We start from the raw sequence: 27,290 nt of genomic DNA, 5'->3' as shown, positions 1-27,290 counted from the left end.
CATTTTCTTGGTGTAGATCAAACAAAACTTTCTTCAACCAGATTTCTGCACAAATTCCCAAACTCATAGCTCTGTATTCAACTTCAGCACTGCTTTTAGCAACAACATTTTTCTTCTTACTTCTCCAAGTAACTAGGTTACCCCACACAAAAGTACAATATCTAGAGGTAGATTTTCTGTCAATAAATGATCTTGCCCAATCAGAGTTGATATGAGCCTCAATGCATTTCCTATCAGTTTTTTTGAACATCAGACCTTTACTTGGTGAACTTTTCAAATATCTCAGAATCCAATTCACAGCTTCCATATGTTCTTCGTAGGGTGCCTGCATAAACTGACTAACAACACTGACAACATAGGAAATATTTGATCTAGTGTGAGATAAGTAAATCAGCTTTCCCACTAGACACTAATACCTCTTTTTATCAACGGAAACTTTGTCAACAGAATCTCCTAGTTTCACATTGAATTCAATAGGAGTGTTAGCAGATCTATATCCAGTCATACCTGTTTCTTTTAACAGGTCAAGAGTGTATTTCCGTTGTGAGACAGAGATCCCTTCCTTTGATCATGCCACCTCCATTCCAAGGAAATACTTTAGATTCCCTAGATCTTTGATCTCAAACTCATCAGCCATTTTCTTTTTCAGCCTAGTGATCTCAGCAACATCATCTCTTGACAGGACAATATCATCAACATACACAATTAGAACAACAATCTTCCCAGATACTAACCTTTTTGTAAACAACGTGTGATCAGAGTGTCCTTGAATGAAACCTTGGGACTTAACAAAGATAGTAAATCTGTCGAACCATGCTCTTAGGGGCTGTTTCAAATCATATAAAGACTTTATGAGTTTACAGACATGATGATCAAACTGAGCTTCAAAACCTGGTTGGATGTATTTTGCACATCAAGTTGATAGACAAGCCAGTCTTTATTAACTGACCCAGACCTACCTTTGCTATAGGGGAGAAAGTCTCAGAATAATCTATACCATAAGTTTGAGTAAACTCTTTTGCTACAAGTCTGGCCTTGTACCTGTCTAGAGTTCCATTTGATTTATACTTCAGAGTGAACACCCACTTGCACCCAACTATTTTTTGCCCTTTAGGAAGAGCAACAAGGTCCCACGTATTATTTTTTTCAAGAGCTCTTATTTTTTCCATGACAGCAGTCTTCCACTCAGGAATTTCCATGGCCATATGTATGTTTTTCGATATTGTTACTATATCGAGGCTGGAAGTGAATGCCCTGAACTCAGAAGACAGATTACTGTAAGACATACAGCTATACATGGGGTACTTGGTGCAAATCTAGTGCCCTTTCTCAATGCAATGGGCATGCCAAAAGAGGATATCATAATCCTCTGGTTTGTCTGATTCCTCATCTGTAATGGGATTTTAATTACATTTTTTAGCCTGAGGAAGAATCTCACCTTTTCTTGTTTCTGTCGAAGTCTCATTACTGCTTGCAACCCTGTTATTCTCTAAACTAACCTATCATTCCTGTCATTCTCAGTTAAATCAACAATATCATCCTCAACACACAAGTTAGTATTATCAGGGCTAGTAGTACCTTGAGCTTGCAATGGTTCAGATTCATGGACCGGAGTCGACGGAGTAGTCGGGGACACCATTTCCTTTCTGAGATTCTTCCTGTAGTAAGTTATCCAAGGGACTTGTTTAGTGGGTAGAATGGTGTCATGGGCACTCAGGATAAGTTCAAGAAGGAGTTCAGGAAGGTTAGTAGGGACTGCAGAAGTGGACCAATTAGTCTCTTCACTAGTACTCTCCTTCTGAAGATGACTAATAGGAAAGAAAGGTTTATCTTCAAGGAATGTTACATCCATGGAGATGAACTATTTTTGGGAAGAAGGGTGAAAGCATTTATAACCTAGCTGGTAAAGGGGATACCCAATGAAGACACATTTCTGAGCACGAGGGGTAAACTTAGTTTGGTTAAGGCCATGACTATGGACAAAAGCAGTGCACCCGAAAACCCGAAGAGGGACATCATGAATAAGCCGCGAGGTAGGGTATGACTCCTTGAGGCATTCAAGAGGAGTCTGGAGTTAGAGGACATGGGAAGACATTTGATTAATAAGATGAGCTGCAGTCAGAACTACATCCCCCATAAGTAAGATGGAAATGACGTAAACAACATGTGAGACCGTTCAACCTCAAGAAGATAACAATTTTTCCTTTCAGCCACCCTATTCTGTGAGATGTATAGGCACACGAGCTTTGGTGGATAATCCCTTTAGAAGACAAAAAATCACGAAGAGTAGGAACTCATTATCATATGAAGAATTGCAATTTTGGTGTTGAACTGAGTCTCAACAGTAGTGTAAAATTGTTAAATTACTGATGAAACCTCAAATTTATCAGTGAGGAGAAAAACCCATATAAGACAGGTATGATTACCAATAAAAGTCACAAACCAACGTTTCCTCGAAGAGATGGTAATACTCGAGGGACCCCAAACATCACTATGAACAAGGGTGAAGGGTTGAGAAGGTTTATAAGGTTGAGACGGAAAGGCGACCCTATGCTGTTTTACACGAATGCACACACAACAAGAGAGAAGAAACATCAACTTTATTGAATAAATGAGGAAATAGATATTTCATATATTTGAAATTTGGATGACCAAGGCAAAGGTGCCACAACATACAGTCTTTTTATGAAGTTGAAAAACAAGAAGACAACAAACTAGGTCCTATAACAGTTCCTAGAAGAAGCATCACCATCAAGAAAATAGAATCCTCTATTGTGTCAAGTGATAACGGGCAGAAATGCACGTTATTATAGGCCTTTTATTTAGAATTATGAGGGCTAACAAGTAGAATATGCGATGATTATACTAAGAATTCATGAGAAAAGTGAGCTTGCGTCGATCAGCAGTGAAAATCTCGGCTAACCCAATATTATGCGTTATTTCGCGTCCAAATGTCTATTCTTGTATCTATCGCAGGAATCGATCGCATGCAGTGAATCCCACCATCGCAAGGCGATCACATACGTTCATCGCATGGATGTTGCGACTACAGAGTAATAACCATAATAGAGGGATGAATGCAAGGGTGGTGGAATACGATGATACTTCGGAAACCAAGCATGAACGCATAGCTTGGGAGTATCAAAAGGTGATGTTGACATTTCACCTACCACATCGTTAATAGCAGAGATTCAGAGCAAGTCTATCATGCCGTTAGCAGCGGAAATTCAGAGCAGGACCATTAATGCTGTCGGTGATTGAGCTCTATAAATAGAAGCCTTAGAGCCCAACTTCAAATCATCCGAGCTTCTGCCTTAGGGCAGATCCTTGTGATCACAGACGAAAGCACGAAAATACATTCTTTGAGAGTTCTTCATTCCTCCAACCATTTCGAGTGACGATCGGAGCTTCGTCGGAGATAGATCTCGAGAGAGACTACTCCACAGCTCATCCATGGCACCACCGACAGCCTTGACACGCATCTGATGGAAGCATGATATTGCCTACATCTGGCCCTCCATCTCTCTTTTATCTTTGTATTGTATTACATTGTGGCTTAAGACATTAATACATTTTGTGATCAACACATTTCTTTATCTCCTTTGATTCCATCTTCATTTACCTCTTCTTTGCCATCCTTTACTTTCATTGCAACGACTAAGTAAGATTGCTAGAGTATTACATACTTAATCATGCGGCATAGACATATGAAGCATGTAGCAAACCACCGAGAGGTGTGCGTTGCGCGAGTATTGTGAGAAAATCATCTTTGCTTAGTGTGAGGCTGTAGCAATGCTTGTCTATGAGCGGTTGCAATGCTTGTTTATAAGCTAATCAGCAGTGACTAACTGCCCGAGAGGGTAAGTAGTGGAATTCACTAAGAAAAGTAAGCAGTGTTCCTAGAGATAGGAATAATCTTATGTCAACCATGCTTTATGTGATTACCTTGTCTTATGAGTGCATCATTCATCATTTGGGCATACTTGAGAGAATAGTCTAAAAACCAAATCTAGGCTTGAGAGAGTCAGATTGGATCGCATGAACAAGAATAGAGGCTTAGGAATAAACTCTATTTGCTATTACACAGTGCATGCACCCTATAGATAGGATATGATAGTATGCAGTCACATCACATGCGTCCAGAAGTAGGATACGGTGGTATGCGGTCACCTTGTTTATGTGTTAGATCGCGTGAGCAAGAATAGAGACTTAGACAAGGTGGTATGCGGTCACCTTGTCTATCGATACTATCGCATATGCATCGCATGCGTCTTAGTCAATTGTGTATAGCATAATCGCATAACTTGTGTTGGCTGGGGTTACCCTTGCGATCAAGCTTATTGATGCATTGAAGTCATCCCCTCCACCATTTTATCTATTTTTCCATACATCTTATCACGCGTTAACAGTTTTCGTGTCCCTACCAACTCTCATAGTCATACTTCCATTGCTTAATCTGTTTAGTTAGGAATAAGAGTAGCGCATAGCCCTTAAACTTCATTATTCTTTTATTTTTCGCCGCAAACACATTACTTCATAAAATTTAGCTACAAGTCCCTGAGTTTGACCTTGGATCACCCCGAGAAACTTGCGATCTTGTTATACTTGGCAAGAGAGCAAGAAAATTTGTGGCAGGAACGCATGGTCATCACATAGATTCTTAGACGCATATTGCATATCCCTTAGTCCAACGCATGACCAGCGACGCATGGAGAACGAACGATGAACACATTTATTTACTCCATTTTCCATGCATCATCGAGCAGTGCCAATCGTCTTTCCCGAGCTCAAGTCCTGAAAGAAAACATTATCTGGTGAGAAGGCAACGTCACGATTCAGAATACATGCAACAATATGAGCAAAACCCATCTGCAATCCAAATCTTTTCATTACCATCACTCGGAAGATATGATAGAAAATTATCAGAAGATCCAATCAAATGATTTGTAGCCCCTGAATCAAGTATCCATGGTTTCGTACCATTTATGCTGAGGAGACTTAAGGATTGAGAGGTACCTTATTAAACAACAGCCTCAAGGAAAAAGACACCAGGGTCACTTTGGCCATTCACCTAAGGTTGTGACTGGGGGCATTCGCAAATTCACTCATGAGAGCCCGATCAGGATTGGGCTTGTCATTTGGAGGTAGTCTTCTGCTATTCGGTGGTCTACCATGTAACTTCCAGCACTGATCTTTCGTATGTTAGGGTTTCTTGCAATGTTCACACACCGGGGTCTATTTCCTATTTTGCTTGTCACTATCAGAACCAAATAATTTTGCACTAGAAGCAACAGAATCAATCGCAGATACAGTCATGATGTTCATAGCACTAGCTCTGTATAGGCCTTTGTCCTAGTATACGGCCTCGCACTGCATCGAACTTGAAGTTCAAACCAGCTAGGAAATCATAGACACGATCGACTTCCTCAATCTTGGAATATTGAACACTTCCACAAGGACAATCTCAGAAAATTTCATGACGCAGGTCCATATGCTAGATTATGGACAATTTGTTAAAGTATGAAATGACATCCATCGTCCCCTGTTTGCACTCGTGAGCCTGTTTACGCAAAGTGTAAAGATGAGATGCATTCTGCCTCTTAAATATAGTTTCTGAACTACATCCCAGATATCTCGAGCAGTCGCAACATACAACAACGGTTTCTCTATCTGAGGTTCCATATTATTAATCAATAGTGATCGAAGCAGGGAGTTTTCTCCTTTCCAAATCCGCTCCTGAGGATCCCTTGGCCTAGGTCTTGGTATCTCATCAGTTAAATACTCAAACTTGTGACACCCCCTCAAGAACTATTTTAATGGACTGAGACCAGGAGAAATAATTCTGATCATTAACTTTTCTCCTGCAATTAATCCTGTGAAATTTCCCATAGATGCAGATAAATAGTTTGCAGTAGTTAAAGTAGAGAAAGAGGTTATTGGATTCTCTAGATACATCGGTAGACTGGAAGGAATATCAGATTTCATTGTACTAGAATTTAAGTCTGTGGAAGCACCTAAGGATGCCCCAAAAGCAATGATTTGTTGCTGAAAACTTGCTTGAAGATTAACCAACTATTTTTGAACCATTACTGGAGATAAACCAATTGAACCTTGATGTTCATATCTAGTGGCTCATGATGAGAAAGCCCCGGTGGCTACAGATAGGTTTCTTGCGACCGAAAGGAAAAGGAGCCAGGGATTCCCGACGTTGCTGCGGTAGGGGATTTACCTCTATGGTAGGCGGATGACTCACCGATCTCAGCTTCAAGGTGTAGGTTTCGACTACTGGCAGTGAGGTTGAAAGGATAGGCAACGACAGCTCTCGATAACAAAGGAGAAACGCCGATGGCATTGTGCAAAAGGGTGGCGGCGCTACGATTTCCATCAAAGGGTTGCGGCGGTGCTAGAGTTGGACAGATATGCAAGGACTGAAGGTATCAATTAACCACGACTTGGACAACAGGACGGTATCGGCGTAGCCGCCACCAGCGGCAGCGGCAATAGCGTCGATGGTCTATCAGCAGCTGTGGCAGAAGTGGGGCTGGTGCAGAACAAGATTATCTTGCACCGGTTGGTTTTCGCCGATGGCGGCTAGGGTTTCGTCACCACGCTCTGATACCATGTTAAAAGATAGAAAATAGAGAACACTAGGTTTACGTAAAAGACCCTAGAACAGGGAGAAAAAACCACGATAGAGAGTTTTTTTTTATAATTATTTTAATACACCATGAAAGTTACAATAAAAGTCATATTTATAGGCTCTAGCAAATCCTAAAATAAAAAAGGAAATAAACCTAGAGTAAAGTAAAATACTAAAATACCTTTGGGGCTATAAACTATAAAAAAAAAACCCTTATTTCCAACAAGATGAAATTCACTTCTTCTCATACAAAAAAAGTAGATGAATAGTTCCCTCAAGTATTGATTTCGAGACTAGTAATTGAGTAGTTTCTTCAAGTGCAGTTCACCACTCTAGAAGGATCACACAACTTTCCTAGAAACCATGTAGATCTTTTTATTCTTATATTACACAACAAGCTGCATTGTAATCCTAAACTCAAAGGAGTTTTACAATGACCTAATCAAAACACAATAAACTTTGCATACCAATTACTCCTAAGCATTCAAATCTTGCAAATCAATATATATCATATAGGTTTAAATACTACTTTCAAAACAGTCATTTTCATTCATGTACTCTCAGTTTTAGTTCTAGATCATTGTACTTTCAAAATGTATATTATATAGTCGTTTTTGTATAATGATTTCAGATATTAATCATTTACAAGGCTCTGTATCCTAAAAAGTTTTGAGTACACTCCATCAGGAGCTGTCAATAAAGTGGTATGTGAACCAATCTCCACAATCTCACCTCTATCCATGACTACAATAACATCTGAGTTTGTCACAGTAGAGAGCCGATGAGCAACTGTAATCTGGGTAGTTCTGAAGCCATTGTTTCCGTTTATTGACTCCAAAGCACTAACTAAAGTTCTTTCAGATTCAATATCTAATGCACTAGTTGGTTCATCTAGGAGCAAAATTGCTGGCTTCTTCAAAAGAGTTCTAGCAATGGCTATCCTTTGTTTTTGTCCTCCTGATAGTTGGCAACCTTTTTCCCCAACAATTGTATCATATCCATCAGGTAAACTACTTACAAATCCATGTATGTTAGCTTCTCTTGACACCTTTAAGACTTCAGCTTCAGACACTTGCTCACTCCCATAGAAAATATTATATCTGATAGAGGAGCTAAAAAGAACAGGCTCTTGTTGCACAAATCCTATTTGTTTTCTCAAGATTCTCAGATTGTATTCTTTTATATCTTTTCCATCAATAAGGATATTGCCTTTTTCAGTGTCATAGAATCTGAGCAAAAGTGCCAAAACAGAGGACTTTCCTGCCCCACTTGGTCCAATAAGAGCAACACTTGATCCTGCTTTGATTTGTAAGCTGAAGTTTTTAAGAACGATGACTTCTGGCCTTGAAGGATAATTGAAGTTCACACTTTGAAAATCAATTCTCCCTTCAATTTTGTCTGTTGTTTCACCTTTTGGTAATTCAGGTTCAATGAGTGTTCTTCTATCAAGTGTGTGGAATGCTGGAGTTAATATGCCAATGGCTTTGATGACGGTTGGAATTAATGTCCACAATTCAGTGATTGAGGGTACTGTGAGGGAGAAAATTTGGTATGATCTTATACCATCTTCAAAAGATGCTTGTCTTTTGTGAACCAGAATTGTTGTGTACCACAAAGCAATGGCATTAGAAATGTTCCATAAGCAAAGGGAGACGCCGTAAATGATTCCGTACTTAATACTTTCTCTCTTGCTTTTTCTCATTGGTTCTTCTAATGACATTCTTGCTTGTTTCATTATTTGTTCTTCATGGCAGAAAGAAACAATAGTTCTTATGTTGGTTGCTGATTCTGAGGCTAATGAAACTAGATCATGATGAGCAGAAGCAGAATCTCCTGAAAATCCTTTGGCATACTTGGCTTGTATTAGGCCACCAATGAAATGGAAAGGCATGACAGCCCAAGCAACTAGAGCCATCCTCCAGTTGATGATAAAACTGACAGTGGTGGCAATTAGAATGGAGGAGATGCATTGTACAATGACGGACATTCTATCAGCTATTATGGTTTTTATGATGGAGGTGGTGTTCATTATCTTTGATGTCAGTGACCCAACATTGTTATCAGGTTTTTCAAACCAAGCTACTTCATTGCGTAGTACAGCTGAAATAGTTCATCAGTAGAATTGGATTAGTCTAGTTCCTGTCTGGCCATCATTTTGGCCTTGTTTGATAACTATTTGATTTTTGAAAATTATGCTTGTTTTTTTTTTAACTTCTTTACCATGGTGTCCATATGTTCTAATTAAACACTTGAATTCTTAGTTAAATTCTAAAATAAAAACAAGTTTCTAAAAACTATTTTTTGTAGTTTTCAATTTTTGGCTTGTTTTTGGAAACACATCTAAATAGTAGATAAAAAAAAAAAAAAAAATCAATAAGAAGAAATAGTACATAAGCTTAATTTTCAAAAATCAAATGGTTATCAAATAAGACCTTTATTTTTTGTTTTTTATTTTTGAAAATTAAGCCTATAAACATCACTCACATCTATTGATATCGATGTTATGTTGTCTACATTTTAGGAGTGTTTTCAAAATCCAAGCCAAAATTTGAAAACGAAAAATGTAGTTATTAAAAACTTACTTTTCTTTTTAGAGCTTCACTAAGAATTCATATGTTTAGATATAAAATATGAAAACAATGATTAAAAAATGGTGTGAAACAAACCTAATTTTTAAAAACCAAATGATTATCTAATGGAGCCTTAGTTAGTTAATGTTAGAAGCTATTGATGACTTTATAATATCATCTTAAACTTTCTATATAACCAAAATACAAGTGTTGTTAAGTTTGTACCTGAATATAGAGCTTCTCTGAGGTTTCTCATTGCTTTCTCTCCCACTACTCCAAAGAAATAGTGTTGCAAGGTGTGAGTAAAAAGTGATAATAATCCCAATAGAGAGAAGATGAGGGAGTATAATCCAACTTTTTGCTTTGCATTTTTGTGATAGTAGGCTACTCCAATTGTTATGATAAAGAATCCAAAGATAGGCTTTGAGATGCCAGACAAAGCTGCAGCTAAAGATCCAAAACAAGTCTTCATAATCTCTATTTTACTCAAGCCAAACCATATTCTAAAGAATATTTCTTTTGATTTCTCTTTCTCTTCTTCTTGGCTCAGAGAATCTATTTTGGAATTTTTGAGCTTGTGTTTTTTGTCTTGATCAAGATCACAAGATAGAGCTTCTTGATGGGTACTCTCTGGTTCTGACAAAGAATTTGAATGGCTGGTCCATTTATAAACAAATAATATCAGTTAGTTATGTTTTCTTTTGAAGCAAAGTTTGGTTTGTTTTAGTATGAAGAACAAACCTTGAGTCTTGAACTGGTTTGATATTATGGATGTTGAATAAGTTGCTATAGAATGAACATGTTTCTAGCAAGCTTTGGTGTGTTCCTGTCTTTGAAACTCTTCCATCTTCTATGATTGCAATCATATCAGCACCAACAATAGTTGATATGCTGTGGGCAATCAAAATGGTTGTCCTTCCAATTATAGCCTTTTCAAGAGCATCCTGAACCAACCTCTCAGCCTCTGAATCTAATGCACTTGTGGCCTCATCTAGTAAGAGAATTCTTGGATTCTTGAGAATTGCTCTTGCTATTGCTATTCTTTGCTTTTGACCTCCTGACAGTTGAGTTCCCCCTTGTCCAACCTGAAATTTTGGCCCACATACTTATTATTCATTTTTTCGAACCAGATCTTAGGAAAAAAAAATATTTATATTTTAAAGGCACAGACTTGTTAATTCCACTCCTTGTTTGACTAAGAACTCCGTAGCTTTCATGACTTATTAACTCCTAAACTGTGGATCAACGACTAAACAACTTCACTCTTTACCCCAAGCGCCCTTTGAACCTGTTTTCACCTATAAAAAGTGCTATAATTTTTTTCCAAACTAAAGCTAAAAAATGTTTCAGATTATGTTGATAGAATCTTCAATCACTTTGAATTATTAAAATGAGGTGCAACTCTATTATTTGGCTGGAAAAGTAGCATTGATATGTAAGGAAAATTGTTTTGACTTTCATAGTTTTACCTCTGTAAGGTACTGGTTTGGAAGGTTAGATATAAAAGAGTGTGCATTGGCCATTACTGCAGCATTTTCTATCTCTTTATCATCTGCATCTATTTTTCCCATTTTGATATTATCCTTGATAGTTCCAGCAAAAAGTACAGGTTCTTGGGAAACTATTCCAATGTTACTCCTAAGGAATTTCAGATTCAGATCCTTGATGTTCTGATGATCTATGAAAATATATCCTGAAGAAAAAGTGGTTTTAAGATTGACATGAAAATCAAATTAAGAGTGAAGAGACAAAAAAGGGGGTGGTGGAGGCATACCTTGAAGAGGGTCATAGAACCTAGTGACAAGGGAGACGACTGTACTCTTTCCGCACCCGCTGCTACCGACTAAGGCGACGGTTTGGCCTGCTGGAATGGACAAAGAGAAGCCTTGAAACACAAGTTTCTGAGGACGAGATGGGTAAGCAAAGTCGACTTCTCGTATGTCAATGTGCCCTTCAATATGCTTTAATGTACTCTTCTTCTCTTCTGAACTGTCAATTGTAGTTGGGATCCTTTGAATAACTTGAAAAACTTCATTCCCTGCAGCCTTTGCTTGGTTGAATGCTTGCATATCTGGTGCAGCATAAGTCAATGTGCTGCAATCCACCAAAAAAAAGTTTTTAAGATTTTTCATTTGATGTGTGATTCTTCAGGTCATCTTTAGTTTTGGTAAGTTGATATTGTTTCTCGAACATTTTAGAACCTTTGACAATCATTTAGGTCACTTTCGGTAACAATTTTGTTTTTAGTTTTCTGTTTTTGAAATTTATATTTGTTTTATCCTAAATTATATATTGTGGTTCTAACATGTCTATAAAAAAAAAAATACTTGAATTCTTAATCAAATTCTACAACAAAAACAAGTTTTTAAAAACTACCTTTTTCTTTTACTTTTCAAAACTTGACTTAGTTTTTTAAACAGTGTGAAATGAATAACAAAATAAAGAAACTTTTAGGTGAAAGTAATATTTATAAGCATAAATTTCTAAACCAAATAGTTACCAAATGGGACCCTAGTTTTTGGTTTTTTATTTTGAAAATTAACTACTAATTCCACTTCTTGGTTTCTTTGTTTTTTGAAGCAAGTGTGAAATGAAAACTATAAAAAGTAGTTTTTAAATACTTGTTTTTGTTTTTTAAGTTTAGCTAAGAATTCAAGTGCTACTTACAAAAATAAGAAAACCATGGTATAGAAATGGTCAGAAAACACACATAATTTTAAAAAAAACTAAAAAACTAAAATGAAATGGTTGTCAGAGTTGAATACCCACATTGTTCCAAAGAGAACGCTCACAACAGCAGCTAAAATGTCCCCTCCACTGGCCCTTCCTGCAGTTACAACAACAGCTCCAATCCATACAATGAGACTCCAACAACAGAAGGTTGCAGTTTGAAACATTCCTATGCCCACTCCCTTCATCAATGCCTCTTGTTTGCATATCACAGCCTGTTTCTCACACTGCTCTTCAAATGCCTTCATGCAGCCTCCCTCTCCCACAAATGCATACACTGTTCTTATTTGAGATATTGACTGCTCAATTCATATCGGTTAACATGATCATTCTATATATTAAAAAACAAATTAACTTAGTTTACATTCTCTTTAGTTTGTTTTCGATAAGTGTTGGTTGTGTCTACATATAGTTTCTAACTATAATTATGTCTTTATGTAATGTCCAAGTTCCATGAATGAACTAAGATCACATCCGACTGAGAAGGATCTTGAGGATATAAAAGTATGTTTAAGAAAAGCTTTAAAGAATTGATAGCTATTATCTACACCAACAAGGTCCACCTTCCTTCTCGGTGGTTCGATCATGAAAACTCCAAACTTAATTGTGCTTGCCTTGGAGTTAGGTGAGTTCCTAGAAATTTTCTTATAGAAACATAGGAATGAGGACAAAGCATGCTGAAATGACCTGTGTGCTGGTTTGTGAGGAAAGTTTTCGCTCTTAAAAGTAGTTCAAAACAAGTAAAAATGATGTTGTCATTAACATCGTGAATTACATGATGGTGTTACATGCTCATTGGACGAGCACTTCATCTTTCGATGTGAAGATGCTTAATTTTACGAGTAAATCAATGAGTATTAGGTATGTGACAAAGAATGAGAACCTAAAGTTGAGCAACGACTTCCCTACGTTTATTTATTGAAAAGAGTTCTCTAAGTTTATCTTTCGTTTAGAGATCCATAAGTGGCACAATGAAATATGGACTTAATTTGGTATGCATGACAAGGCATAAGGAAAAGATAGCATGATAAATTTGAGTGACATGGTCAAGTTGATGTATTGCTTGAAAAAGGCAAATTGTTCTAGCATGAATAACCTTTGATCTTCTATTTTCTAATGTCATTATATATCATGTCGTATCAAATCCATTTGTATAATAAAATGTAATAATGTTACCATTAACCTAAGAGTGTTAACGATGTAGATTATGTATTACCATTCAAAACTCAAAGACAAGTGAAACTTTTTTAAAGTTCAAGAACGAAATAGACACATAATTATAATGTTTTTTTTTATATCTATATTTGTTCAGTTGGCATTTTTACCTGTTCAACCAATGATGTAGCTTGGGATTGGCAACCCATTTTGAGAGAAGAGATGACAGTCATCTTCTTCGTATAAGTAGCCCCAATTGCTAGAACCAATGGTGCAACCAACAAAGTAAGCAATGACACTTCCCAACAACTTATAATGGCGACCACAACTCCGCAAATGAAAGTTGTCACACTCGATATAAAATGTCCCAACTGCATCCAACCAATCAAAGAAAATCACTACTAAATCTAAAAGTTTATGTTTATGAACTGCGATGACTTTAATCAGATTTAGCAAATGGGTTACCTTCTCTCCAATGGCATCCTGTATAATGCTCATGTGGCCACTAATTCCAGTGATTATTTTGGCAGTGGTAAGATGTGTATCAAAAGCCCCAATTTCTTGGGTCAGCACTGATTGTAGAAATGCAAGTCTTAGACGAGCTGTCTGTCTCTCACTTGCATACATCCAACACCCAATTTCTACATAGAAAAATGTAATTAAGGACATGTAGTTTCATATGTGAAGTAATATTTATTCAAATGTTAAAGGAAGATGGGCTTTTACCAAGTATTCCTGCTGGCAAAGTGGCGATGGACATGTACCATACAAATGGAACCACCTGCATCAATACAAAACAATCCTCACTTAGAATAGAGGTAATCATCCATCGGTTGACATCGATTTTGGGCTCAAATTAACTCTGACCAACGACATGTGTTGGTTTGAATGGCGGTGGTCGACACTTTTGAGAGTTATATATATATATGAAACCAACCGGCTAAGGCGGTAAGATTAACTATTATTCCATATGTATTCTTCTCTAAATCTTACGTAATCTTTCTTCCAAATCCTATTTCAATATCTATTAAGAAATCGGAAAGAGTTCATGATGAAGAGCAAAACAGAGATTGATTTGGGATTTGAATTAGGAACAGAGAATTCGAAAATTATTACATACCTAATATTTGGGGAAAACTATGTAAGATTTGGGGAAGACTAACATAATAATAGTAGTCTCGATCTTCGTCTTAATCGAGATTCTACTGAAAAAGTCCAAAACAATTAATGGTTTGAATGTACCATTAAAAGAAGCTAAATTTCTATTTTGATCTGGGTATAGATTCTAGTCAAGATACACAGGGATGAACCATTAAAATAAATAACTAAAAAGAGTGCTATTATTTGTGAGTGATTAATTTAGGACATAAGTGATTTTAATAATTTCAAAATCATTTTTAAATATGTTTCCTAGAACACTTACCTTTCCAAATATTGCTCAAATGAGAAAGAAGAGTTTGTCTCATGTTAAACAATGGTTGAACAACTCCCTCAGCTCAGTGTTTTAAAAAGTCGTCTCAAGCGTGCGCCTAAACCCAAGGCACAGGTTTGGCGCCTTGCCTTGGAAAAGTGAGCTCACAAAATAAGACACACCTTAGGTGCGCGCCTTTTGTGAAGCCCCAAGGATCAAAGTCCTGTGCCTTGGGCTTTTCAATTATTTTTAAAAAATAGTAATAATTAAGGGTTTTCCTTCTTTATTAACTAAAAGGATCAAGTTTACCTAACCTAAATGCAAAATTTCTTGTGTTTGGGGTCCATTTTTTCCACATTTCCACTTCAATTATACTCTTTTTTTAATGTAATATTTTTATATATAGTGCACCTCGCCAAAAAAAAAAAAGAAAAAAAAAGTCTGCGCTTTTTTATGTACCTTGTGTCTAAGCTCTAGAGGGCCATTACGCCTTAAGGCACCTTGGACATTTAAAAAGGCGGCTTCAACTACAAAAATGTGGATGTAACCTATAATATATCCAGTATTTTTCTTTAGGTCATTAATTTAGTTTTCTCAAATAATATTTTATTTGTGAGTCATGTTAACATTGTTCCAATGCATTCAAGTAGCTATTAAACTTTCAAATCCTAATGTTGACATGTAGCCAAATGCTAAAAGTGCTTTTCATCAACACATTAAAAATACATGCTTATAGATAAAAGATAGGTAAATGCAAGAACAAATTTTTCTTAGTATTGTTTTTTCTAAAAAAAAATATCAACTTTGAAATTTATTTTTAAAATATTATTGTAGTTTTAATTATGTCACAAAATCATTTGAAAAGGCAATTACTTTGTCAAATATCATGAATCATCTCTTAAAGAGACGATTTCATTAAACAATATGGCAAAAATTTGGACATAAATCCTCTAAGAAGAATAGATATTGAAGTATAATGATTTTCATAATAAATGACAAAAAACGTCTTTTCGAGACACAATTCAACATTCACTCCGTTATCCTACACACAGGCATACCATGCAAGAACTACTCTTGAAGTATGGGGGTGGTTACAATTATATCCTCAAATTTTTAATGGTAAAATTTGATCTCAACTTATAGAATTTTAAAATTGAACTCTTGAACTTATACAATTGTTACAATTTTTGCAATAATCATGTAAGTTTGAGAGTCATATTTTAACATATGTAGAAGTTTGAGAGCTCGGTTTTTACCATCAAAAGTCAGAGAATATAATTGCAACTACCATCATATATTAGGCATGGTTGTGATAATTTGCCAAAAAAATAAAATTACAAATTACAAATACACAATTCATAAATACCTCATAGAGGGCATGAACCATAGCATCAAGGTCATTAATATTGTTCCCAAATGCATTGAGTGCTTTACCAAGCAAGAGATAACCAATTGGCTGAGCCATGCCATGAACAAGAGAACCAAAAGTTCCCAAAGCCATTAAAACCCAATCCAAAGCATCACCATAGCTAAGAAGCTTGTGGAATGGCAAAGCATCATCACTTGACCCATTTTCTTCTTGCTTTTTCTCTTCATAACTCATATCTTCTTTAATTTGCAATTAAGTCTCTAATTTACATGCAAATTGAAGTGTTCCTTAGGATCATTACTTTATATACAGCTCCATAGAATAATTGAAGTGAACCACAAGAATCTTCATGGGGATAAGCTGAAATTTACAAATGAAATATAAAATTAAGATGTGAAAAGTGTGCTGATCAAGTGGCCTTTCTTCTTGATTTTATATGAATGTTGTTTTGTGATGATGGATACTTATTGTAAGGTGTTGCTGGCTTTGTAGTTTTTTTTAAATTTGAAAAAGAAAAATGTAGATGAATCATTAAGGGTTTGATTGAAAATAGTTTAAAATATCACCTTGAGACTCATTCCATTCTTCAAATTGATTAAATCTTAAAATTAGCCGTGGTTTGTTATTGGTTGTATTGATTGAGAGCATGTTTGAAAGTGATTTTGAAATGGTTAAAAATCACTTTGTGATGTTAACTACTTCGAAAACACACTTTTAATCACTCAAAATCAATTCAATGTTTAAATTTTACAGCAACGCATTTTCATAGTATTAAAATTAATTTTGAGTAGTTAAAAATATTTTATGAGTGACTTTGAAAATAACAAAAGTGATAATTTAAATCATTTGAGAATCACTTTCAAAGATATGTAAACTAAAATTAGATGTTTTGAAAATAACACTACTTTCACTTACAAATTTCTTCTTTTGTTATCTACTTTTCACCAATAATTTAAAAACCTAAGCCAAATTTTGAGAATTAAAAAAAATAGCTTTCAAAAAATTTGTTTTTGTTTTGTAAAATTCTTATAAATAGAAAAATCTTAATAATATTTACACTTTATAGCAAAATGTTCCAAAATTACTTGTTCTGTTGAAACTTTTTGCTATAAAGTGTAAATATTTTTAAATATTTTTTTATATTTAAAAAGACCCCTTTTGTTTTTGTACTCAAGAAAGTTATAAATGATGGTAAAAAAATGTGGATGAAAGTGGCTTAATTTTAAAAAATAAAAATAAAAAATCAAATATAATCGTTAAAACTTCCACAATTATTTTAATTATAAAGGTACTGATTTTTTTTTAAAAAAAATTATTTGAAAAAGAAATTCATTAACCAACAACAGTAACTACACAACTGAGTCAAGAATATGGGTACTAAGAACTTGAAAACAAGTGAGAAATAAGTTAAATAAATAATTGATGAGATAAGCAATTTACTTTTCTTTATTTCTTGTGTTTTGTTTTTTAGCACTGCCTTTTGTCTCTTTATTTTTGCTCTTTCTCTCAAATTAATTTAATTCCGAGAAGTGTACTTAAAAAAGGCTTAATTTGGTAAATATTTTAGACTATTTTTATTAGATTAAAAAATACATTTGGTTTTCCAACTTTCGTTTCAACCAATATGATTTGAATTATGAATTTTAGGATGTAACAATATGACTATGTACCTTGATATTTTTATAACTTTATAGTTCATAAATTTTAGTATATGAAATTTAGTTCCATATAGTTTAAATTTTCCTTCTTATAATTTTTACGTTAATTAGATTGATTTATATCATGAATTACCAAGTTTTAAACTATTTATATATAAGACTAATCACATCTTAAGTATGCTTAATAATTTTCACTAATTCGATTCTTGAATTCCCATAATCCGATAGAGATATTCTTTACCTACAATCTAGAAAGAACACTCAATAGACAGAATTTTCTTAAAATTTTATTTACAATTTTTTCATTTAAATTAACAATTAATTATTATATTGAACCTAAGTTATCAGACTTTGTATTAAATTTATTTTCTAAAAACTATACTCTTTAATGCAAGATTAAATATTACTAATATAGGACTAATTCAACTCTTAAATTTTCAAATAGATCGTTTTCTTTCAATAGATTAGCACTTCAATCTAGATAAAACCATTTTATAAACAAAGTCTCATACTCAAATTTCATTTTAATTTATGAATCTTTAAATAATAATCCCTTATTAATCTAATGAACCTAGGTGAATTATTAACATTGTTTTTAATCTTATTTAACATTAATTCACTTAATGGATAGTCTTAAGTTTCTAAAATTCTAAACCCATTTAACAAAAATTAAAAGATTATCCCCAATATTTCATTGAAATACTAAAAAGAGATTCAATTCAATTTTTACACCATTTAAAATTTGAATTAAATTATCTCTAAATATGGGATGATCTAATATTATTAGGAAAGACAATGATCGTATTATCTTTATATGTTCAAAATAATAAAGATGCATGACATGTTTAACTTATTATGAGATTTTAACCTAAACGACATATTTATCTAATATTAAAATAATTAAAAACATACACTAAGATGCTTAATTAAATTAGACAAAACAAATTAAAATTGACCATACATTTGCCCTATCCTAAGAACTTGCATAATTGATAACTCTTAAAATAAGTAAGAAATAACTTACCAATGTTCTAAAGTCCTAAATCGCTCTCAAACTATTCCATAGGTTCCTATAACAATAAAAACAGGGCTTCTGGGTTATAACTTAGTTTGAAGACCTTAATCAAAGCCAAAAAAAAAGTAGTTACAAGGATGTTCCTACCCAAAAATAATGACCTTTGACCTTAGTTGTACAATCCACAACCAATTTGAAGCTACAAATAGAAATTTTCAAGAGATAGAATCTAAAATAAATTTGAAAGAAATTCCTTTTCACCTTTTTGTTCTTTAGTGTTTGTGAGCGCAAACATATTGAAGATTTGTCTTGTGTTGTAGAAACCATTTAGAAGTTCATTTTTTTAACTATTCCTAACTGTCTATTGACTCGTACTCAACTTTAGATATGTTTGACTAAAAGATTTCTCTGTGTATACCAGTATTTTCGCTCAATGGAAATGACCAAAATATTGCTTTAGGTCATCCTTCCCATCAAACTGTTGAAACTTCAGGAGCTAGTATTTGGTTGACATGTACAAATTATCAAGTCTTTTTGTGTATGGTATAGAATACAAAAGAGAACTTTAAAAAAAAAATTGTCATATTATGCTCTTATGGAGTTCATTTTTATGTCTAGAAGTTGTTAGATGGATGGAGAAGCAATCTAATCAAAGTGTTGTGGTCGATCTTCCTACGCAACAAATTTTTCTTACCCTATTTTTCAATTTTTTCTCAATGAAAATTTTAAAAGATGAAAAAAATGCATAACATTCTTCTCTTTGTTCTCATATTTGATAACAGAAAGTTTAACTTGATTTGGCAGTATGTTGGTTCTTAATTTTGTTCTTTAGGTATGCAATTTGTGAATCTCTTTCTTCAGTTGCCTTCAACAAGATGTTAGCATACTCTTGGTATCTTTGTCCTTTCTTCCATAGTGCTTACTTTAGTCGTCATGATAGACGCTACATCAGAATTGACATCAGACAAGGAGTTATACTTAAAACTTTGAATTTTTAGAGCGAATTTCAATTATGCATTCTAAACGTCAAAAGGTAAGAGTGACTTATTTTAAAGACAACTTGATAAATAGCTAAAATAAAATAGTATTTTTAAGAAATAGCTAATAGGACTTTTCTTTGTAAATGAAATCTGATTTTATCTAAAAGTACTTAATGGATAGATATACCCCGCAAATCTCTACGTGTACTTAATATCAAATCTAAGGACGAGTTGTACCTAATCTTTATGCTCCCATTCTTTCCCTACACACACAAAAAAAAAAAAAAAGGTCACGTATGATTTATTCAGTTGTACAGTTTGGACTGTATAGCAGATGGGTGCACTGCACAAAGTTTTTTTTTTTTTTTTTTGAACAAAATCTAATCCCAAAAAACAAGAATCGAACAAAATCTGGAATGAAACCATCTATACAATTCACAAGTTACAGTTTTTCTTTTTTAAAAAACAAAATAAAGAATATAACAACACACAACCAACCGAAATCTAAAACATAAATTCAACTAAAATCTGAAATTTAGTGATAAAGTATCCTAATCTAAAATAAATAAATAAAACTATTTGAACTAAGTTAATTTAAAATCAAAACTAAATTTAATTTCGGAAACGAAAATAGACACTTCCAAAAAATAGAATTATAAAATTGAAGCTCAAAGTTTTTCGAGCTGTAGCCAAGATTCCTATCTTCTTGTATATCAAATTTTGCATTAATACACTCATAATCTCAAAAACTTCATAATCTCAAAACCTTTCTTGAACATTGATGATTAAACATAAATACTTTTACTTGAAGGTCAAATAAGTTAAAAGAAAAAAGTCATTTTTATTTACACTCTTTTAATAAAGAGTTTAAAATAAACTTTGAAAGTATTTTAAATAGTTACCAAACACTTCAATTATTTTCAAAATGACTAATTTTTAAAATTAAACAAAAAAAAGTTAAACCAAACACACCCTTAATCCATACAAATACTTTGTTAAAAAATATTGATGATTATGAACTTCCAACATACTGTTTGTGCTTTTCTATATAAACACGAAGTATTTACATTCCTTTTTATGTAGAGACTGCAATGTTAAAAAGACGAGCTATCTTTCTTTTCCCCAAAAAAAATATTGAAAATTTATCTTAAGATAATAATTTGGGGCATTTAACTCTTTAAAATGTGAAAGAGAATAATTGTGGACTGATGTGAACAATCTTCTTATCCTTCCTATCTATTCCCTCCTCTCACTACCCATTACCAATCCCTTCTTCAATATCTTAAAACCCTCCCAACTAGATCTTGAAGGTCACTTCCTAGATAAAAGCTCATGGGAAGCCCTGTTCTGATGCTCCTCTTTGAGTCAAAGTCATCCCAGCTTTTAACTATCTTCAATTTAGTTGCAGAAGCAACAGACCCAACAAGCTTGGCGAGAAATTTTCAATCCCCCTGAGCTCCAAAACTCCCACATCAAACCAATATGATCTCCCTCAAACTTGTTACTAGTCATTGGAGAGGATGATAACATTGATGATTGAGTGTGAGGCATATGCAAATGTAAAGAAGGATAAATGATTTCTAATGTAAAGACAAAAAGTAGGATAACCATTAGGGGAATTAGAGATAACAAGATCTAATGTGTACTTTCATCCAATAACTTCTTAGGACTCCCAATCCTATGTGCTGCCCCATCACACCCACTCACAAAATTGTCATACCATTTACATCGTTCTTCAACCACTTTATGCATACCAAAGTGATTATAGCTCAACTAGCAAGTGACCACAAGTATATGGTTCAAGGAGAAAAAAAACCCACTTCATACGTTAATGGCATAAATTTCACGAAACCAGATGATTGGACATTAAAAAACAATAAAAATAGCATTAAAAAAATCATCATTCAAGTGATTCCAAGTCATTAAAATTTTATAGAATGACTACTTCAAAAGGACGATTGCCACTGCAGCCATTGACAAAAGGAAAATATAAATAAGTAATGAGCATCCCTGTTATCAAAGAGCAGTGATGAGGTTATTCAATCTTCTGAGAGAAGACAGACCTACATGAAAATGGCATTCTTTATAAAAGAAAGTAGAAGTTGATCCATAAGTTAAGAAAAACCCTTTCTTTCATACACTTCTTAGAGCAGGAAACCACAAGTTCACAATATGAACACAATGCAGCATCAGGCTGTTGACATGTCTACCGATATAAATATCGACATAAGTTGGTCCATATCTGGGAAACATTAAAGTTTCAGAGATTATCATGACAATTGAAATGTGCACCACATACCAACGATCTATAAAACGAGTCAGTTTTAAATGTTGATTCAATCAGTGGCAACTGGCTGCTAATACCATCATAGTATCTATCATCATAGTATCAAGAAGTATAATGGGAACCAGAATCAGCTTACACCAGAGGTGGATACTGTTTGGCTTGTTGGCGAACCCTCTTCTTGTACTCAACGGCATCCTGCACAAAGATAAATTCTTCCATTTAACAATAGAAAATCAGAAAAGTCCGATTACATCAGATTCACAGAACTTGTTATTATACACCTCAGCACCTCAGAACCCAAGGACATACAACTTATACAACATATCTTGTTCAATTAAGGTTGTTATACACCCCAGTGCCTCCACAGAGTTAAAGACTGCCAACCGCACAGTCTAGCAGTTCGAAATCTCTTCAAACAGAGTATGGTTCAACTTCAAGCACTCCCTCCAAATCAAATGGTTATAGGAACCAGTATCATGCCCCCTTTCCTAGGGACAAGACACTGAAATCCACATGAGGGCATATGAAAGTTGGAAACTGGAAAGCCATCCATCCAGACCCCTTCTGTTTTTCCTTTGAAAAGTAACTATTCTCAACAATTCTATTTCAAGAAACACATGCAAGTCTAGAAACACATACACAACTATTGTATGCCTCTTTTCTTGTATCTAATCTAGAAACAATTAATACAAAGAAGACAACAAAATATTCTCCCTCGAAAAAAATGTGCACAAAGTTCAAACCCACAGGACCATGTAGATAGGGTCATCATGAAAAATCCATTTTAGAAACAACTCCACGAAACAAAAAGGAATTTTATGTGCAATAGTGAACAGCAATGGTTATAATACTCAGGAGAAGCACCAAATAAAGTGAAATCGAAATAAGAGTGATGACTAAAATAAAAGTGAAGACACAACAGATAATCATATTTCCTTTTGTTCTCTTCTCTGCATTATCTTTTTGCTACTCTACCCAAGCTTGACCAACAAATATGCCTTTTAAAACCCCGCACATTAGTCAGCAGCTCAGGGGCCAATACATTGACATGTTAAATGCATAGACTTCGGATTACTATGCCTTCACACAAAATTGTGAACCAAATGTTGCCATTACCATTCCCAAGATCTTTGAGATCACTAGTTTTATATCTGAGAGTATAGTATATACCACTACAGAATACCCTTTAGCCCATCATCAGTGGGGATTGAGCTTTCCACTGCCCTATCAAGAAAAGTTATGACATACCTGGATGAAGAGATGATACCCTTCTGTCTGAGCAGGATCAGCAGGGTTTGGTTGATCCAGCAAATCCTGGATTCCAACAAGAATTTGTTTAACTGTTATGGCTGGTCTCCACCCCTACACATGAACAAAGAAGATTCAAGGATAGGTCAGGTTATGTCTCAATGAACATACGGCCAAAAATTTACATTTATTACTTACACTATCTTCATTGAGAATTGACAGGCAGACTGTTCCTGATGGGTAAACGTTAGGATGGAAGAAACCCTGAGGGAATCTACACTTTGGTGGCTTACTTGGGTAGTCTTCACTGAAATTAAGTGTAAGGGGAAAAAAACCACCCTCCCAGTCTGTCTGTAGAAAGTTAATGGCTTTGTCAACTTTCAATGATACAACACTTCAGAGCACTATTTAAAAAAGTCGGAGAACAAAGTCCATAGAACTATAGAAATCACGGGGAAAAGGACTATGGACGAGAACATCTTAAAGAACAGCACAAAGTTTAAGAAAAACAGTCATGTAGCCACGTGTAGTCGTCATGACTTTGATTTCGATTTTTGAAGAGGTAAACCTAATAATAATAACAATATTCAAAAGATCAAACGAATCAATTATTTGTTCAATGCCATTTTACCAAATGATATGATTTTCATTTGACATTTTTAATATCAATTGGCACAGTCCTCTATCAGTTAAATGAGATATTTTCTATGACAAATCCAGAAGGACTAAGGAAGTGTGGGATGTCATATGGTCTCTAACAGGAGAACTTCTTGTAATCCCCATGGTTTTGGATTGACTTCTAATCACCCTTTTGTATTTTTCTCTCTCTGATGATAGTCCTTTACCATTAAAACAATAAGAGCAACAACAAACAAACTAAAGGCTACAAAAGGCCAAACACTAATTTAACTAGATGGAAATCAACAAAGTAGGGCAGCAGTAAATATTAAAATGAATTACTAAAGCCTTTCCTACTAAAATATTATGCATGTATATGCTGAAAACTCACTCAAATCAACCGATACTTTAGTGATTTTGTTAGGTACTTAAGCACCTTGGAGAACCACACCCCAAAAGCCAACTATTGAGGTGGGAGAACCAAGCCACTTAAATAACACATTGGTCATCCCATTCTAACCAATGTGAGACAAACGTAGCACATACTACCTTGATTCCTAACAATATCCCATCCTTGGAAAGTCAAAATCCCGATGGCTACTCCAATGGTACTTCACTTGGCCACAACCGGTCAGAACCCTCCATCGGTTCCACTCCAAAATGTCAATAATCAGCTCTAATACCGTTATTAGGCACTTAAGTACCTTGGAGAACCACACCCCAAAAGCCACTTATTGAGGAGAGAGAGTCAAGCCACTTAAGTACCAAATTGGTCATCCCATTCTAACTAATGTGGGACAAAGGTAGCCCATACTACCTTGATTCCTAACAGATTTCAGCGCAGCCTTTCAAATAGACAATAGACGGGATTTCAACGAAGCCTTTCACATACTACAACCCAACAAGCATTAACAATAAAACCTTCAAAGTCAATTTATCAATGAAAATCTTCAATAATTGTTGCAAAGCAAGCTACGGCCAGAAATTTTGTTTAAAATTATTCAGCTGAAAAATAATTAAATAAATACCCCCCCTTCCCCTCGTAGTGGAATCTGGAATTTATGAACTTCCCATTATCTGATAGGATTATATCACCAAATTAACTTCTACTCAGCCTAGACAATTACTCAAGATTCCATTTATTCCATATTTTAATATTAACATGGTACAGAAACAACAGGATCGTTATTTTATATATTGAAGAAGCTGGAATATGGGGAAAAGATTTTCAGTTTTGTTACCATAAGAATTTGCGTGAAGGTGTCAACTGGTCACCTTATACTACTGAAAGAAAAAAAAAAATTTGATATAATACCCAATTTAGTTTGAACCTTTCTTCAATTCCCAGATTGGAAAAGCTTCATTTAGTGGTCAGAAATTTCAATTAGTCGGCCCAAAGGAACTTAGAGCCCTGAAATCAAGATAGTTTGTCATGGAAAAGAAAATTGTCTTTTAGCCACAATACCAGTTGATTGCACGGCTAAGAGCTTCAAAAGATAGGCCAATTCGTGATCCCAAGTTGAAAAGGAAAAGTCCTAGATATCCCGATCAGTTTGACATGACAAGCAAAGAAAAGTGAATTGAAGTTCGAGTACACAGACCGGGAAGGAAAGAAGCAAAGAAGATAAAGTCACAAAGTTGGTTTCATTTTCCCAAATCTAAATTCTAGATATAGTTGAACTAAGAGTTGTCTAGAAGCTTATAACAACTAATAGAATACCAACCCACAAAATCAAGAAATAACATCCTTCATCAAGAACCCGACACAGAGTTCCCGAGAGCAAAACAAGCATTAGGGCATGCAAGATTTCAGAACATGGGAGAGTCCATGTCGCAATTAGGCATACACTGCAATACATCCAAAACAACAATCAACCCATAAATCAAAACCCCAATACAAAACACATCCACAAAATTGAAGACAAAAAAAACCATACCCCAACTTTCCCAGGAATAATGCAATGCCAAATCATTAAATTCACGGTCCCATCAGGCATCGTCTCCGGTTTCGCAACAAAACCCTAAAAAAAACACACACAAAATCATTAAAAAAATAAATAAATAAAAACAAAATCAAGAGTCCTTTCCGCAAAAGAAGAAAAAATACCCACATGGGGATGATTCTTCCGCCACGACTTCCGCTCCTCCGCAAGACGACCGCGTGCAATACCGCCGGACATGGCTGTGTATTTACGAAGAAATAGAAAAACCCAGAACGAAAATTCGACCCCTGAATCGGAAATCCGGAATCAGCGATCAGACCGCAGACAGAAGCAGAGAAAGAACTGAAGTCCTAGTGAGGAAAGGACACTTATAGGAAAAGAAGAAGTGGAGCAGTCGCAGAGAGTCGGAGTTGAATCAAACGTACGGCTGAGATTCAATGGAGTGGAAGATGGAGGCTCCGAAGCATAAAATTGTCACGATTATGTTTCTGAATTGGATAAATATCGAAGGAAAATTAAATTGGGAGAGATGGGGTTCCAAAAGTCAAATCAGAATCTGTGATTTCTTTTTTCTTTTTAGTGAATTCGGAAATTTCGCTTGAGAATCACGCCAATTCTCGAAATAGCGTCAACACTTTGGTAATGCCCTCTTGATCTGAGGGCGCCCTTTGTTTTCTTGGAAATTCAGATGCTTCACAATTTCTTTCTTCTTTTTCTTTTTATTTTTTTGAAGGCATTTTATGTCCACATTTTTTTTTTCAATTTTATGAACACACTTTATTAATTATTAAATATATAAATGTCCATATGATTAGGTCGTAGCTTACAGTCTTAAGAGTCAATATTTCCGTCGGTGGGTTTTCAAAAATAGAAATTAACTATTTTCATAAAATAAAAAAATTCAAAAATTGATACAAGTCAATTAAAACTAATAGAGGTTTATTATGATACTATGTAATAGACGTAGATAAAAATCTATCAATATCTATTCGTATCTTTTTTTCTATTTCTATAAGTAGTTTGGTATTTTTTCTATTTGGGATTTTTTTATATAAAAAATAGTATATTTAGAATTTATACAAGGGTCGTTTGACTTTTTAGTAGATATATGAGATAATTTAGATAAATGTGTTTGTTTCATAAAATTTCTATTAGAGAATGTCTTAAATTTATCTAATGTTTCAAGAATACCTTTATATAATATATTTGTTAATATGGTTTTTATTATTTTATATGTTATTTTTCTAAACCAATAATGTATATTTTTTCGCAAAATAAATGTTAATTTGGATTTGGATTTGAATATTTTTCTAAAAGATAAAAACAATTAAAATATAACAAAAAGGAATGATATATAATGAAAAGGTGAAAATAGATGTCTTCGGTATAGAAATTCGAAAAATCTATATTTTAAGAGGACATCCAAAACTCCTTAGACGTCCACAAAGGTGCCCTAAAATATCATAGAACCTTCAAATATCTAAGCATCTTATAAAACTGTCATTAAAACATGATGTATGTCTAGTTAATAGATTTGTTGAAAATGAAAGTTGTATTCTATGTTTTTTTTTTCTTAATATAAATATGTTTGACAAAATATTTAAAAATGATATCTCAATTAATTTTGTTATATCTACCAAATACAATGTTCAAAGTACTAATGTTA

At 34.3% G+C, this 27,290-nt stretch overlaps 2 protein-coding genes and 1 long non-coding RNA gene across 6 annotated transcripts; all 3 read right to left on the bottom strand.

The window, feature by feature from the left end:
- Positions 1-7,169: 7,169 nt before the first annotated feature.
- LOC120088089 (ABC transporter B family member 14-like) lies at positions 7,170-16,222 on the bottom strand. Of its 4 annotated transcripts, XM_039045146.2 has the most exons (10): positions 15,873-16,222; positions 13,822-13,876; positions 13,561-13,736; positions 13,266-13,466; positions 11,980-12,239; positions 10,985-11,304; positions 10,680-10,903; positions 9,952-10,295; positions 9,436-9,866; positions 7,170-8,740 (listed from the first exon to the last, which is right to left on the bottom strand). In XM_039045146.2, the coding sequence occupies exons 1-10, from the start codon at positions 16,107-16,109 to the stop codon at positions 7,275-7,277; spliced, it is 3,714 nt and encodes a 1,237-aa protein (XP_038901074.2). In that variant the 5' UTR covers positions 16,110-16,222; the 3' UTR covers positions 7,170-7,274. The 4 variants fall into 4 exon arrangements, with proteins under 4 accessions (XP_038901074.2, XP_038901072.2, XP_090161901.1 ...); XM_039045144.2 differs by lacking the exon at positions 15,873-16,222 and having other exon boundaries at positions 11,980-12,217; positions 13,822-13,991; XM_090305775.1 differs by lacking the exons at positions 10,680-10,903; positions 15,873-16,222 and having other exon boundaries at positions 13,822-13,991.
- Positions 16,223-19,285: 3,063 nt separating this feature from the next.
- LOC150033327 (uncharacterized) lies at positions 19,286-19,837 on the bottom strand. The gene is made up of 2 exons (XR_016523811.1): positions 19,766-19,837; positions 19,286-19,491 (listed from the first exon to the last, which is right to left on the bottom strand). It is a non-coding gene; the product is annotated as an uncharacterized LOC150033327 (long non-coding RNA).
- A 1,755-nt stretch (positions 19,838-21,592) lies between these two features.
- SCE1 (sumo conjugation enzyme 1) lies at positions 21,593-26,400 on the bottom strand. Its single transcript, XM_039045149.2, has 5 exons — positions 25,793-26,400; positions 25,619-25,702; positions 23,262-23,414; positions 23,064-23,177; positions 21,593-22,010 (listed from the first exon to the last, which is right to left on the bottom strand). Exons 1-5 carry the CDS (start codon positions 25,859-25,861, stop codon positions 21,948-21,950), a joined length of 483 nt encoding a protein of 160 aa, XP_038901077.1. The 5' UTR covers positions 25,862-26,400; the 3' UTR covers positions 21,593-21,947.
- Between the last annotated feature and the right edge of the window lie 890 nt (positions 26,401-27,290).

The sequence above is a fragment of the Benincasa hispida genome, chromosome 10, assembly GCF_027475165.1.
Source record: "Benincasa hispida cultivar pf3 chromosome 10, pf3_genome.v1.1, whole genome shotgun sequence".
Lineage (NCBI taxonomy): Eukaryota > Viridiplantae > Streptophyta > Magnoliopsida > Cucurbitales > Cucurbitaceae > Benincasa > Benincasa hispida.
Note: the sequence above shows the minus strand (reverse complement) of the source record. Positions and strands in the feature narration are given on the sequence as shown.

Coding starts and splice junctions, on each gene's coding strand:
- LOC120088089 (XM_039045146.2), bottom strand. CDS start 16,109: ATGAGTTATGAAGAGAAAAAGCAAGAAGAAAATGGGTCAAGTGATGAT. Junction 10,296..10,679: donor CAAACCAGTACCTTACAGAG/GTAAAACTATGA, acceptor CCAAAATTTCAG/GTTGGACAAGGGGGAACTCA. Junction 9,867..9,951: donor AAACCAGTTCAAGACTCAAG/GTTTGTTCTTCA, acceptor TAAATGGACCAG/CCATTCAAATTCTTTGTCAG.
- SCE1 (XM_039045149.2), bottom strand. CDS start 25,861: ATGTCCGGCGGTATTGCACGCGGTCGTCTTGCGGAGGAGCGGAAGTCG. Junction 23,415..25,618: donor TTATTCCTGGGAAAGTTGGG/GTATGGTTTTTT, acceptor AACTTTCTACAG/ACAGACTGGGAGGGTGGTTT. Junction 23,178..23,261: donor CAATTCTCAATGAAGATAGT/GTAAGTAATAAA, acceptor GTTCATGTGTAG/GGGTGGAGACCAGCCATAAC.